The 15,950-nt window shown below is 31.4% G+C and overlaps 1 protein-coding gene across 3 annotated transcripts in view; it reads right to left on the reverse strand.

Annotated features, from left to right (window-relative positions):
* Nucleotides 1-15,950, reverse strand: part of LOC126210624 (1,5-anhydro-D-fructose reductase-like) — a 111,361-nt gene that overhangs the window by 82,285 nt on the left and 13,126 nt on the right. The window contains exon 2 of one of the 3 annotated variants that reach the window (XM_049939916.1): nucleotides 6,002-6,169. The exons of 1 other annotated variant lie outside the window; for it this stretch is intronic. In XM_049939916.1, the coding sequence (XP_049795873.1) occupies nucleotides 6,002-6,169 (168 nt within the window). Of the gene's footprint in view, nucleotides 1-4,687; nucleotides 4,830-6,001; nucleotides 6,170-15,950 lie in introns of those variants that run through there. One more of the 3 variants, XM_049939918.1, reaches the window with a different exon arrangement.

The following is a 15,950-nucleotide window of genomic DNA, read 5'->3' on the forward strand; positions in this document are numbered from 1 at the left end:
CTTCATTTATGTCAAAAGTTTTTCTCGTATGTGCTTGTCTTTAAAGAAAGTTCGAGGACAGATTTGAAAATAGCAATTCCGCCTCTGAATTTCGTGTAGAAATACAAACAGTCGAAAAAGAAAAGTAGGAAAAGCGGGCCTACTCGCGGATCGTCGACAGAATTTAAATTACTCCTCAACCAGGTCGAAAATTTAATTTACATTGCGCATTACAAAAGCAATATGCGCGTCGCGAACCTACTCATTTTTATATGTGGTGCCTCACTTCCTAAGCACACGTGCATCTTTACAAGTTGCTCCTGAGGAGTGGATAGGATCAAGGATCTTAAAGGATTTGCACTTAGGAAAGGGATTCAATAATCACAGAGAAAACAATAAATGTTGCAGTGCGCACTTAAAATAAAATCTATCACTTCAAGCATTTATATCAAATATATATCTTGCTGCAGCTTGCTTACTACTCTTTGCTCATTTCTTAGACTAAGTCAAGTTTATGCATTACGCACTTCGGTAATAATTATCATTTGTATATATAAGCCTCTCACTAGAGTGTTGTTGTTTGCTGCTGTCGCGACCTGTGAAGCTTGGGCGAGATCCTTATTCTATTTGCTGCTAGCTTGTGAATTTGCAGTATCGCTAATGCTCAATAGTACCGTGAAGTTGGCATAATAAACCATGTTACTCATATGTTCTGTTCTTTTACTCAGCTTGTTTATAGTCTGGACTCATCTTACTTTGCGTTATATAATAAACTTCCTTTTTATTCCATCACGCTTTTACTTAAGGTTAACGTCAGGCCTTTTTAGAACAATTGCACTGCGTTATCAATTTGTTCATGCTTAATCCTAGGTATCTGTTTACTTCAAAGAGATATTATTTCATCGCTGGCACAGCACTGTGCTGGAACTTACAAGTTAAATTTACCGACTGTTTTGCGCTAACAGGTGGTCCCTTATTTACGTCACATTTGAAAATAGGGAATAACCTCATGGAATCGAATCTTTTCTTTTGTCTGGACGTTTAAGTATTTCCTTTTAAAACAGGTCATTAATTTGTCCTCCATTAAATTTCACTTACTAATACTAAGCACATATAATCATCATTTTCATATTACTATTTAGTGAGAGAAGTGCATTATTCGCTCCTTCCTGCTCATTCTCAAATTACTATTTAGCGAGAGAGGTGCATTATTCGCTCCTTCCTCTTACCTCATTTTAGTACCTCGGGGCTAATTAATACCTCTCGAGTACATCATTTTTCTTACATACTAACTTATAACTAAAATTGAAAATCGCCTCTAGGACATGTCCTCCTGTTTACTTAAAGATTATTCATGTAAATACTTGTCTACAACTTATTCTGTATTTTATTTTCCAGACACGTTGTTTTGATACATAGGCACCGGTTAACGTCCGTAGTCAGTTCAGTTCCGTTCTTGTTACTCATTGGTTAATCCTGATCTCCAGTACCTTAGAATTTTCTTACAGCTTAAATTAACTTAATTCCTGGCGTTATAAAATTTTCTTAAATCATGATGGTGGAACAATCCTTTGATTTTATTCGTGGCAGGGTCAGATAACAAATAGCTACCAATGTGTGGTTTCCTCATTACCACAAAGGGACCTTCATAAATGTGTTGCCACTTACGATTCTTCTTTAACAACAGGAATGGTTTAAAGTGAGTCCTGACTAATACCTTTTCTCCTTCTTTGAAATCTATAACTCTGTTTACCTTCTTATCAAATCCCTTTTTTCGGAGGTTAGCATACGTTGTCAATGATATGAGAGCTTGCCTGATTTTTGCTTCTAGGTCCAATTCGTTGTCTTGTAACTTTGGAAGGGGGTCTATGCATTCAAACCTGCAGCATCCTCTAGGAGGCTCAAAGGTGCTGCTTTTAATTTTCCGCTCGACGCTTACTTTCCTGCTGATTTATATTTCTTAAAGTTTCTTCCGTCTGGAACTGATGTTGGTTTTGTGGTACGAACTCGGTTGGAAATGGATCTTGTTGTCCTGGCGAATTTGCTTGCGCATAATAAATTTGCGTATTATGCGGGCGTTTAGGCTTCAGACTTCCCAAAGGTCCGTTCGCTTGTTGCGTGAAGTGTATATTTTGTGGCTGAAAGATATTTTGCTGTGGCTTGTGTTGATTGTAACCGTTACTGAAAGGTTTACATTGGTCTCCACCTTGATTATGCCATTTATTTCTTTTCCACTGACGATTTGAATCGTAAGACTGATCGTTTTGATGATTACCGTTGATCGGTTGCGTGTTTCCATATTGCTGGGGCTGTGTGTTATAATGTGCATTTTCGTACTGAGGTGGTGACGAATTATATATTGGATTGTATCTCTGGCCGTTATTGTACTTATTTTTGTATTTGCTGTTGGAGTACGTAGTGTGTTTATTTTTGAAACCGTTGTGGGGTTGGTACTGGCTGTCGCTGTGACGCGCTTTCGCTCGGCCACCATTGTTGCCTGCGTTTTCTGTATTGTGCTGGCCGCCTGCACTGAAGTGAGCGTTGCCAACATCAACTCTAGCGTCCTCGTAAATCAGATCTAATGAGTCTAACACGGATAGGGAAGTGTCCGTATCGTCCTCAGACACGTTTACTAACTTTTCTCTGATCGCAATCGGTAGCTTAGTTTTTAGAATCATAATAACGTCTTTGGCGGTGATGGGCGAATCCCAGAACTTGATTTTCGCTAAATACTTTTCAAAATATCTTCTCAAACTACCGCGCTTACTGTTAAACACTTCTGCGTTGTAAACCTCTTTTCTCAGGCGCTGCTGCACACCAGAACTCCGGAATTTAGCTAAAAACATCTGTTCAAACTCTTTGTAACTCTTACAAGAGTCGACCATTTCGGTTCCCCATAAGGCAGCGTCGCCTACGATAAATCCACTAACGAACTGAATTCGCTGGCGGTCACTCCAGCTACTCGGGAAAATTCCTGAAAAATTTCGGAGGAACACTATAGGATGAATTTCTCTTTTCTGTGGGTGAAAGGTCGGAAAAACACGATGTTTGATCACGCTTTCCTCCTGCATCAAACTGACAAAAGTGGGTGGGCTGGTACTCTGGTTAAATTGTGCTTCTATAGAACTATGAGTTTGAGCGTTATCAGATGGTGAACGGTAATGTACCTGCTGTTGTTCATTACTTCGTGGTGAATTATTCCAGTCTCCTGACACGGGAGGTAGGGAATTTTCCACTTGACATTTTAGTGTACGAACTTCATCAACTATCTGTTGACGCCATTCAGGTAAATCTTGAGCTAACGTTCGTCTTATCTGGCCTAATTCTGACATCACCGTGTCTCCTGTTTTTCCAGGGGCTGTCAATATTTCAAAGGTCACGTTTTTGACAGTTTCCCTGAGTTCGTTCTTGACCTTGTTTTCTATTAATCCGTCTTTGTTTTTAATCCACTCTTGGTAGTGGTCGGACAATGCTTCAGCATGTGCCTTAACAGTATTCTATATTCGATCCTCTACATTAAGAGTCTCAATCTGTTTGGAAAGATCATCAACAACATTCTCGATCGTGTCTACTGCGGTTTTAACTCCTTTGACCTCATCAGAGATTGCAGTATAATCTTCTTTTAAGGTCGCAGCTTGTTTTTGATATTCCATCACTTTTGAATTTATTTCTCCCTTGGCTGCTTCGATTTTTTCGTCTAACCGTTTTGAAATATCCTCTATTTTTGACTCTACTTGTGTGTCAATTTCTAGCCTCATGGTCGTGATCCGACTACTGATTTGGCTTTGGACATTACCCAACAGGGTATTTAAATCAGCTGTTATGTCTGCCTTTAGTTCGGCCTTTACCGAATTTAACCATGTATTTAGGTCATTTATCTCCGTTTGCAGATCTGTTTTTACTGAATTTATGTCTGTTTTTACCGAATTTATTTCTGTTTTTATCGAATTTATGTCTGCTTTTACTGAGTTGCACAGATTTGTAAGGACCTGATTTTTATTATGCCGTCTTTCGGCCTTCTCTTTTTCTTCGTGGGCCTTTTCATCTAATCTTTCCTGTTTTTGGCTTTCGAACTTGCGTTCCATTATTGCTTTGATCATTGCAGCCAAGTCATTTTTTTCAAAAGCGGGAATAGTTTGCACACTAGGACCAGCTTCTAAAACTTCGGTCGAGGCTGCTTCTGCCTCCGCTCGTGTACCTATCGCGCGTGATCGTAATGGATAGTGAGGTCCATTCGCATCACCGCTGTCGTCTGCTTTTGTTTGTGTCCGCTGTTTACCGTCAGCCATGTTCATGAACTATTTGTCAAACGTCAAAATGCTACAGATATTGTTTGTCACTCCCGTCAGTCGTTTGTCTGTGACGTAGGGCTATGGCTTACTGGGACCTAAGATGAAATTTTAACTCTGGGTAACAACTGACGTTCATGTACGCCAAGAAGACAAGATGGGTCCTACTAATTACAAACAAATGAAGTATCACACGTTTTACCAGTTTTGAGTGTAGTTATCCGCCATATCGTAATTTTTTTTTATGCACTGACAACAATGGTACACTTTCACTGAATTTAACTACATAAGAATGGACTATGGACCAATTGAAATAAAGCTGTTTCAAGGCAAGGAAAGACAGGTTTACGTTCTGATCAACTCGAAAGATGCTACGTCACTACGAAAGCTTGGCTACTGCGTATAAAAATTTGACTTACTATGGCTGTCTTGATGGTGATACGGATGAATACTCGCGTTTTTTTTGGTAATTTCATCAATCGTTCTTCTGAATTAATTAAAAGGTTTTCCCACTTCTCTTCCTCGCCCGAATTGCATCCACATGAAAAAATTAAACAATTACTAGAATAAGCACTGAAAATTTTTTGAACCCATACATGAAATGATTTTTGATCAAGTTCCTGTTCGGGCGCCAAGTGTAGCGTTGCTCTTGGGGGACAAAAATAAAAAGAATTGCTACTTTTTTTTTAATGTCGAAAAAGTGAATATTTTTGGTGGGCCACTTGGCAACAGAATCAGGGATTTATTACGCTATTATAATAACATACGTTGACCATTAAATACCTGAATAAGAGCAGCATATTGATATATATATATGAGAGCGTTCGGAAGAAACATTATCATTTCTGTGCATTTTTATAGTCGCGATGTAGTCATACCCGGATCAACACTAAGGGACCAGAAGATTTATAGACTTTAAAAGAAATGCAACACTACACAATTAAAAAAAAAGTTGGTTCAGAAATAATAGGAAAACGATAATGTTCCTTCTGCCTCATGCTGCGTTCGGCCCATCAGCGTGATCGTAATTTCTGGTGATGAAGTAACACAAACAATAATTATCATTCAGAAAGGAGATGGAATCATCAAGGTTAATTTACGAAAATAAGCACACTTATCTTTAACACACGTTTTTTTTTAAATGCTACGTACCTTTTCATATTAAATTACAATAGATGACCATTGTGGTTAAATACTTTATACATAACAGTCAAAATGTCCTCTTGACGCTGTCTGTTCGATATCAGTTACAAAAAAAATTCATGTTTTCTGATTGGAAAAAATAACAATTAGCATATTCACTCAATATTTTCACATAAAATATAAAATACTGTTGCGGAACGCATCAAGTCCGCGTCCGCCTTTCATAGAATACAAACAGTAAAAGGTGAGGTGCCAAAAGCCTCATTTGCCTTGAAACAACAGAATTCTTTTTTATACCATTAATCGATACATGTACATAGATTTACTGGCACCGCGAAAGAACGGCAAAGATAAAGAATAATAGATTCTGTCGCTGCTATGCGATGGTTCATTTCTTTTACTTTACAATTGTTCGATAACTTTAGGCCATCAGGCGTTTACTATTGAGCGTATATTAATGTTTGTGAGTCGAAAATTACTAATATTACAATTAAGACAACTTACAATGCATGGTGTATTTAATAATGTACGAAAATTTTTGACTAAAGGTTTTCTTAATTCAAGCTTCCAAACGTTAGTTAGCTTCCTACCTTGGTGACGATGAACACGTCTTCTCTCTTCAGCTTCCCAGAGTCGAACCACTTCTTCAGCACTTCGCCTATTTCCTTCTCGTTGCGGTAGGAGTAGGCGGTATCGATGTGCCTGTAGCCTGCTGCTAGGGCCGCGTCCACGGCTTTACCCACTTCGCCCACCTTGGCCTGAAATTGTGGCGAGGTTGATGAGGCAGACCGTCATTTGCCTTTGGGAAAGGTAGTTCTGCAGCTAACGTAATAATTGCCTCACTGAGTGTACAGGAATGAGAAATAATGTTGGAGCAAGTTATCAGCATCCTCCATAACAGTAGCAAAAGCTTTCTGCTCTGCGATGGTCTTTTTATGAAGGCTTGTTTTGGGAGTTGCGCATGCGCGATCGAGCTGCTTCCTCTGCAGTGCGACTTTCAAACGGATCTTCCATGACAACACGGTATTACGTGCACCGGCATTGCTGCTTGCCCACAATAAACAACAGCCATCACCCGTTGGTGTCGAATAGTTCCGGTGGGGAAGTATTGCGGAATGCAGGAAACGTTGTACGGCGACAGACCAGAGTGCTACATATGGTATCAAGTGATCTCTGATACTGAGACTGTCCACTAATGCTGCTCTATTTTTGTGTCTCTTTATTTTAGTAGTATATACAAAATCTTACTTCTCTAATCAAATAAAACGTAAGGATAGCGAAATCATTTTTATGTTTTAAAATAAAACATAGTTCATCTGGACCAACTACTCCTTTAATTCGGCCTGTAATTATTTCGGTATTGTTCTGAAATTTTTTTTCTGTTAACATCCTTCATTGCAGTGTCAGTACTAAATTGTAATCAACAGAGAGCTAGTAGCCTGAAGTTTCCTTTGCCCTACATTTTCACGTATAAAGCATAGAATTTTATGCTGGAATAATTAAAACTGTGCTATGTGAAGATCTTTAAGCATTTTATGTGTTATCATCATGTGTTGAGCTAAAATGAACCTTATTGATTATTAATTAATGCTGATTTTTGAATGAAATTTTCCTTTAATCAACACACTGTAATCGAGTGTAAGAGCAATGTTGACCCACAGGACACGTTTTACGACAAGGGCAGCTACCTCAATGGTCAGCTGTGTTTCTTACAGCCTATACCCTCCACACCCAGTAGCACGTTGTTTGAAGACACCTGTCTTGTGGTCTGCGTATTTTGATGGAGTAAGGAATTAGTGAGACGTTGAGACTCCTTTTGTTTGTCATTGGCATAAGCACCTCACGGCCCCATGGGAATAACCAAGGGACCCGATGATAAGAATAACAACAAAACTAGTATTTAACAATTTTCTGCAAAACTTCATTGTGCATGTTTGTTGAAGTTAGTTATTTACTTAATTGGTTTCATGTTCCATGGGTGATTTTGTCCGATAGATCGCAGTGATGTCGAAAGACTCATTTTACATTCAGATCGCAAAGTAATTTGTACGTATGATTACATTCTGAACATTTCTAGCTACTTTTTTCCAAAACGAAAAACGATATACAGATGTTGTGAGTTAGTAAGTCCTATCTACCACTTTTTACTCATTACAGTATAGAAATTCTTCTACAGAGAAGAAGGAGACACGTGCGCCATTTGTTTTCAAATTTCACTTCACTGTCTGTGAGATATTTTATATCACTGATAAGTGTCAAAATTTTTTGTTGCAGCATTCTGCAGCCCCTTCTGTGCTAAAGGCAACCTTAATGCGAAGTAATGAATGTCATTTTTCCTTATGGTATTGTAATTGTGTACATCATTGTTCCTTTAGAACCATTGCGAATTATTAGCAGCAAACATCATGGGATGAAGCAGTAATCAAAATGCTCAACTCCTTAAGCAGATGTCTACAAGGTGATCGTGGGTGAGCACCACAGTAGATAGGAAATGTATGTTCTGGACCAATTACCAAAATCAGCTATTTAAAACCTATTTTATGCTATTTTTAGACCATTTTACATCGAAATCAGCTATTGTTCATATTTTTACTATGATACAACCACAAAATTAGGGAAATGCATAAAGTGTCTCTTTTAGGTAGTACTATATACATATATACAACATTTAAAATGGTGTTGAATAATCTAAATATATACATATATACAATTATAGATGGTGTTGGTTATTCTAAATATTTACTTATATACAACTACTAATAATGATGTTTATATAATATATACATATATACAATGAATGATGATGAAACAATACATACATTAATAAATATAATATATACAACATATATACATATATACAATTATAGATGGTGTTGGTTATTCTAAATATTTACTTATATACAATTGCTAATAATGATGTTTATATAGTAAATACATATATACAATGAATGATGATGAAACAATAATCTAAATATATACAATACATACATTAATAAATATAATATATACAACATATATACATATATACAACTAGTGATTATATACAATATTTACAATAAACTATAATGTCCAAGTGGTAATGTATTTATTCCATCATTCAGAATGTGTCTTTTATCATCATTTGCACTTAATGCTATTTTATTTAATTTTACTGTATATATTTCATGTTTATAGCTTCTAATTAAATTCATTGATCTATATAATTCACTATTATTGAATAAGCAGTCTTTATAGTCATCTATTGATATTTTATTCATTACCACTGATTTCGTAACACCTTTAGATTTTTTATATTCTTTTTCACCAACACAATATGCATACATTTTAGCTCTCAAACCAACAAATTCAGTCATTATTTTACCATTACATTCATCTTTCATTTTACCTAATACCTTTTTGTTCATTTGTGGTATATTGTACACATTATTTGTTGCATAATCACTTGTATCAAAATGTTCAATCATATTTTTCATATCTTCATAAAAGTCATCTGTTTTTATATTGTATATATAACTATCAGTATCTTGATAACATAACTCAATATTTGTACCATATTTAGGTTTCATTACATCATAATGGAAACTATACATTAATTCTTTTGATAAATCTAATATACTCATTCCAACATAAATTGGTTTATTAAATTTAATTTCAGTTTTATTCATATGAATAGCTACCAGATTTTCATTAAATATTGTTCTATGTTTGAAATTTGGTTTAGCTATTAATTTATCACATTTTTTACCATCTGATACTAATTTTATATTAACTCTGTTTCTTATATTTTCCATTGCTTTTCCAAACACACTATTGTTCATCAGTTTAAAGAAATCTTTTTCAAAATCATTTTTAGCTTTTGTTCTCATTTCTGTATTTAAGTCAATGTACTTTTTCAACCAATCACTTTGTCTGAATCTTAGTGCACGATGTATTTTTGTTAATTTCAATCCTAATTTTATACATTGTTTTAGGTTTCAGTAATGTACAACACATTTATATTTATTATTTAATGTTGTTAATAATTTATGTCCATTTTCTGGTGCTAATGGTAAATCTTTATGTTTATCATGTAATTCAATTGGATATTGTAAATCAACTTCTAATATATATCCATATTCAGATTTATCTGGAATGATCATTACATCAATACTTAAATTATTTTCCCATTCAAATCCACCATATGGTAAATATTGTAACATTGCATATCCATATAAATTATTAGCATCTAAATACATTAAATAATTTGATTCTTTATTTTTATTGTAATCTTTCATGTATTTATTATTTGTTTTAACATATCTTTTACAACATTGTGCCATACCACCTCTAATGCCTTTTTCAACCATTAATATCATATCATAATCATGTAATAATTCAAGTGGTTGTTTAGTCATTTTTAACATTGCATCCCAAGATAAACCAGGTGCTGTATAATACCATGCTGGATCTAAATCATATGATTTCATACATGTGTCTCTAAAGTTCTCAAATACATCAGCTAATAATAACACATCTGTTTTCAAATATAAATCGTGGTATTCACCCATATTTTTTATATTAAATTTATTCCATACTAATTGTGCATGCTCATAATCATCATCACTTATATTACATTCATTGATCTTACTATAGAATTCATTTTTAGGTGGTAATTGTGTTTCATTAAATCTATTCCAATTATCCATATAATCATATGGGTACACACCTTTTCTAATAACTAGATCTACTTTATCTTTTTGAAAGAATAATTCAATATTTTTCATTTTATCTTTTGATAAATTAGATGATAGTTTATCTAATGATGATGCCATGAATCTAAATGTATCAATAAATCTCATTTTTAAGTTATTTGTTTGCTTACCAAAACTTATATATTTTTCTTCATTATTTGGTATCAATTCTATTTCCTTATCATAACCAAGTTCTTTTATAAACAAATGTGAATCATAACCAGTTAGATTGTGTAAGAATATAGGCACAAATGTTGGTTGTTGAAGTTTAAGATTACATTCATTACATAATGGTGCTATATAATTACCAGTTAAATGATCATGATGATGTACTTTTTTATTATTTGGTGTATATGGTGATTCACATAATGTACAACTTTTAGATTCGTTATGTATTTTTATTTGTTCATGTGTTAACTGTTTCATTGGCTCTATTTGTGAATATATATGTCCTATTTGTTCAACTTCATTTTTAATCATCTCAATAAATGTGGATGCAATTCCTAATTGTAAACCAATTACACTATTTAACATCCAGCCTGATCCTCTATCTTGAAAATTTTGCATGTATGTTAATATTTGTTGTTTACCTTTTGTATAAAATTTATTTGTATAAAATTTATTTGAATTCACAGTACAATATTAGATTAACTTTTAATCCATTGTATATTTTAAGATTATCTTTTATTAACTGACATACAATAGGTTTTGCTGATGTCATAATGTGTTGTGGATCTTTAATTTTTAAGATGTTTTCAATATTGTATGTTTGTAATCTATTTTGGAATGCTTTTTCAATTGAATGATCAACATGAATTTTTCGTTCATTAGGATGTTCAAATATATCTGTAGCAAATGGAAATAATGTGTCTGTAGTATTTTGAATCAACTGTAACAAATCACTTTTACATAATTTAGAATATCCACTGAGATTTAAATGTTTAGCTATAGTTTTAAGTTCATTCATATTCATTTTTGATGGATCTTTATCTTCTATATCAACAATAGGATGTGGAAATAATAAATCCATTAATTCACTTTTACGCATTTTAGAGTAACCTTTAATCTTTATGCTTTTAGCTATTGCTCTAAGTTCATTCATCTTCATCTCCATTATGATAGCTCTATTTATTAAGGAAGAAAACTATTATATTTGTTGTCTGTATTTGTTGTCTATTTACTTATGTAATTATTATTCAGAATATTTGGTAACTGTATTTTTACAAATAGATACAGATATATCTATTTATTAGGGATAAAAAGTAAACTAATTGTTGTCTGTATGTGTTGTCTCTTTTGTGTTTTTTTATATTACATAACTGATATTTATTAGCCTAATTTTGATAACTAGCTATATCTATTTACTTATATAATTATTATTCAGAATATTATACTCTATACAACATATGGTTATATAATTTGATAAAAAATATATTATAAGAATTAGTAGATATTTATAGATTCTTTTTCTTTTATAAGATCAGAATGAATTAATGATTTTTCATGCTGGTTAAGTTTACATCTAGCTACAATTCTACCACATTTACATGCTACCTTTTCAAATAATTTATCTTTGTTTGCTTCATAATATCTTTTAGTATAATAACATGCACACTGGTTACATACTCTACGGTGTCCATCTTTTACAAATTTATCAAAATGAAATTCATTAATATTTTTATCTTCTTTACATCTACAACATTTCTTAGTTGTATACATTTATTATACTTAAAAAACTCTATTGTTGTCTAAATTCCAATACATGTACCTTTTTATCTGATCTGTCAATCATTCCTTTATAAACAATATTCCAACCAATCATAATTGTACAGTCATCCCAACCAATCATTTTTGCATATCTATATGGTAGTATTATATTAAATTCATTATTAAGTTCAATAAATGTTTTAAAACCTAATTTAGTATTTTTGATTTCAACATTTGTAATATGATACACTTTATCCACTTCAATGTCACATAATTTCACCAATGGTGTATTTTTATTAACACTATTAAGTCTAGTTAATAGTTCCATTTATATAGAAGAAAAATGTTTTAATTGTTGGATTGTATTGTTTAGTACAATTATTAGTTCTGATATTAATGAAGATGATTTAATACAATCTATACCAAATAGTGAAAAATCAAATATACCATACTTTACTACTTTTTGGTGAATTCATTATATTCATAAAAGGCATCATCTCTAAAAAAGTACAACATACCATTAATGTACCTAAATACTGAATTTATACCAGTTGGTAATCCAGAATATTCTCTACTTATAATACCACGTACTTTATATTTAAAATTACATTCATCTATTTCAGCATAGAAAAAGTCATTAAAGAAAATAAATGTTCTACCAGAATAAGTGTTCACTATACCATTTAATTTGAAATTATTGCGTAAACCTGTACTAGATAGTGGTTTTGGATATCCTGATATCAATTGTAATGTATGTAAATGTATCATATATATCATATTATTGAAAAATATAACACGTTCACCACTAGGTCTCTGATATATACCATCTATACGGTTTACATCATTTGGTAAAAATGTTAACCAATCAGTTATTAATTGCGATTTTGGTATTGTATTTTGAATTATCCACACCCATTTCTGATAAAAAACATATAAAATCCCATTCATAAATAATATGTGATCAATATGTTTAATTTCACATATTGATTCAGCTGGTTCAATTGGTGTAGATGGTGTAGGTATTTTTACACTTATTTTTGGTGTATTAGATTGTTGTTATATTTTACCATATAAACTTTGAATAGCATCAATATCATCTTGAGATAATTCTAAATGCGATCCATTATAGTATGCATACATTATTGAACCATAATCATCTGAATGTTGTAGACCTAATGAATGACCAATCTCATGTATTAATACTTCAAATAGATTTGTTTGTCCTTTTGGTGTATTAGTATTCATCTCTAAATACCATATTTCATCATCATCCATATGTATTTCTACAGGATTATTATTCATATCTGGAAAAAATTCATGACCTAAAACATTACCTTTACCATCTAAATCCTTTGAACAATGTATACTTTTATCAATTTCAAATTTATGTTTACGTCTTTTATTTGTAATTAAGATATCAGGATTATTGCTATCATGTTTAAACTGAATATCTATTTTATCTTGCCATATTTTAAATGCTGCATCAGTTAATTGTGATACTTTTTTAGTAGCACCTTTATAATGCCATTTGATATGTTGCTTATTCCATTTATACAAACTAGTTCTATAGCTACCAAAATCATCTTTTACACCACATCTAGGCAAGTTCATAAAATTTAAAGTATCATCACTTAATTCACCACTTATTTCAAGATTATATGTTAACTGAAATAACATTAATGCTTCTCTAAATGTATCATCACTAACATGAGTATTATCATTAACATTTGTAATATCTAAATATCCATAATCACTTAAATACTTTATTGCTTTACTCTTATCATTGGCATATATAATTTTAAACAACAATAAGAATATTATTGTTTTCATTTATATAGACTTAAAAAATTCAATCTTAATATTCTCATTCTTATCACTAAAATATAAATCAATAATATGGTTATCTATAGTTGAAGAAAATTCCCAATCAGATGATGTAATTGATTCTTTAAAATTTAGAAATACCTTTTCATCATAATTATAAATAATAATTCTATAAGTCGTATACAACATTTTTTCATATTTAATATAACTAATTCTAAGATTATTATGTAAATAAAAATCAATGTTTAATCCTTCAAGTTTAGATATGACTTCTATCAGCCTCATTTATTATATAAAAAATAAACAGTTTGTTTCTTAAAATATTCATAAACAACACATATTTCCTCACCATTCAGATCATATACATAATTCAAAGATTCGTCATTTAACTGATTAATGAATGTAGAAACATCATCATCAGGATAACAGACAGATAGAAAAAACAGAAGTGCAAACTTCTTCATTTATATATATATATATAAATTATTCACGTAATTATGTTGTCCTTACTAACCCAACTATTATGTGAATTATCAAATCCTAACCATTTAACATATACTTTATCACCTTTTGTTCTTAATACCTTTTCAATAAGATATACATCTGGATATTTTGTTTTCTGTATCTCATGTTCATAGAAATTACCTTTAATATCTTTTAATTTACATGTAATTGGATCTGAATAAATAACATCTTCAATTTCAAATTATTCTGTTGACCAATTAGCTGTATATCCTTTTTCAAATATTCCTTTTAATTTACTTATTCTAACTTGATCCCCAATAGAATATTTAGCTTTATATGGATATACTACAGTAGCATTTGGTTTATAATTTTTATCATTAACATCTATTGGTTTCATTTTTATTGTACTATGTTTAGTATTATCATAGTCATTTACTAGTTTTTGTAATATATCAACCCATTTGTAGTTACCTTGAATATCAAATTGTTTCCACATTTTCTCTTTTAGTGTTCTATTAAACCGTTCTACAACTGATGCTTTAATTTCAGTAAATGTAGAATAGTGATTAATATTATATATTTTCATTAGTTTATTAAAATATTTATTGTAAAATTCTTTTCCATTATCTGTTTGTAAATGTTTAGGTGATCTGATTTTAAATATATTATCAAATGCATTTGCTACATTTTCACCTGATTTATCCTTCATTGGAATAGCCCATGCATATTTACAATATACATCAATAACAGTTAACATATATTTATATCCTTTATTTATTTTTGATATACCTTTTAAATTACCCGAATCCATTTCAACTAAATCAGCCTGCCATAAATCATCTATTCCAAATGATTCTACTTTTCTTCTATTGTAATTTTTTCTCATTGGTTTATGTAAGTCATTTATTATATTTTCTCTACTTACAATTAATTTTTTTTAAAAATTTACTCTTTTTTGTTTTACATATTACACATATACCCTCAATTCTATTACGTCCAGTTTTAGTTATTGATCTATGTAAGTCATGTGTATCTGTAAATGTTTTACACTTTAAACAATATATGTGATCATTCATTTATATAGCTTAAAATTGTTATTAATCATCAGGAAATGTAAATAAATCGCCAAATACATAAACCTTTGCTCTATATGGCTTAAATTGAATTGATCCATCATAATGTATACATAAACTTTCATTACTTTTTATCAACTGTGGGAAATCAGTGAAAGGTGTAGTTGATTTAGGAAATATAGACATTTTAAAGCTTTTAGGATTAACAATTACATTTTCAACAGTATATGCATTTATTATAACTTTCTTGACCATAAGCCAATATGGAATTACACATTTCTGACACTCAGTAGAATCGTTAAAAGTAATGTCAAAAACCAATTTATCATGTATCTTATTTTCAAGATTATTTATTTTATTTATGTATGGCGATAAATCTGACTTTGAGAAATAATCTGAAAAAGCCTTTTCAATCTCCTTTTTTGTAAAGTAATTTGTTAGATCTGGTACTTTTTCATTAAATTCCGTTTTGTTGACATAATTATTAAATTGTGTTAAAATAGACATGTATTCAGGTTTCGTAACATATTCTTTCTCTAAATACTGTTTTGTAACTGCATCGTAACCACTAACTGGATCTTTTATATTTACTAATCGTCTACCTGTAAAAGTAATATATGTTTTTGTAACTCCAAAAATCTTATGCAATTCTTTTTGAAATTCCTTCACTAAATTATTTGTTTCTGTTTCAATTTTTTCTTCTATTTCATTCGTCTTTATTTTTCCATTATTTTGCGCAT

This window comes from Schistocerca nitens, chromosome 10 (genome assembly GCF_023898315.1).
Source record: "Schistocerca nitens isolate TAMUIC-IGC-003100 chromosome 10, iqSchNite1.1, whole genome shotgun sequence".
Taxonomy (NCBI): Eukaryota; Metazoa; Arthropoda; class Insecta; order Orthoptera; family Acrididae; genus Schistocerca; species Schistocerca nitens.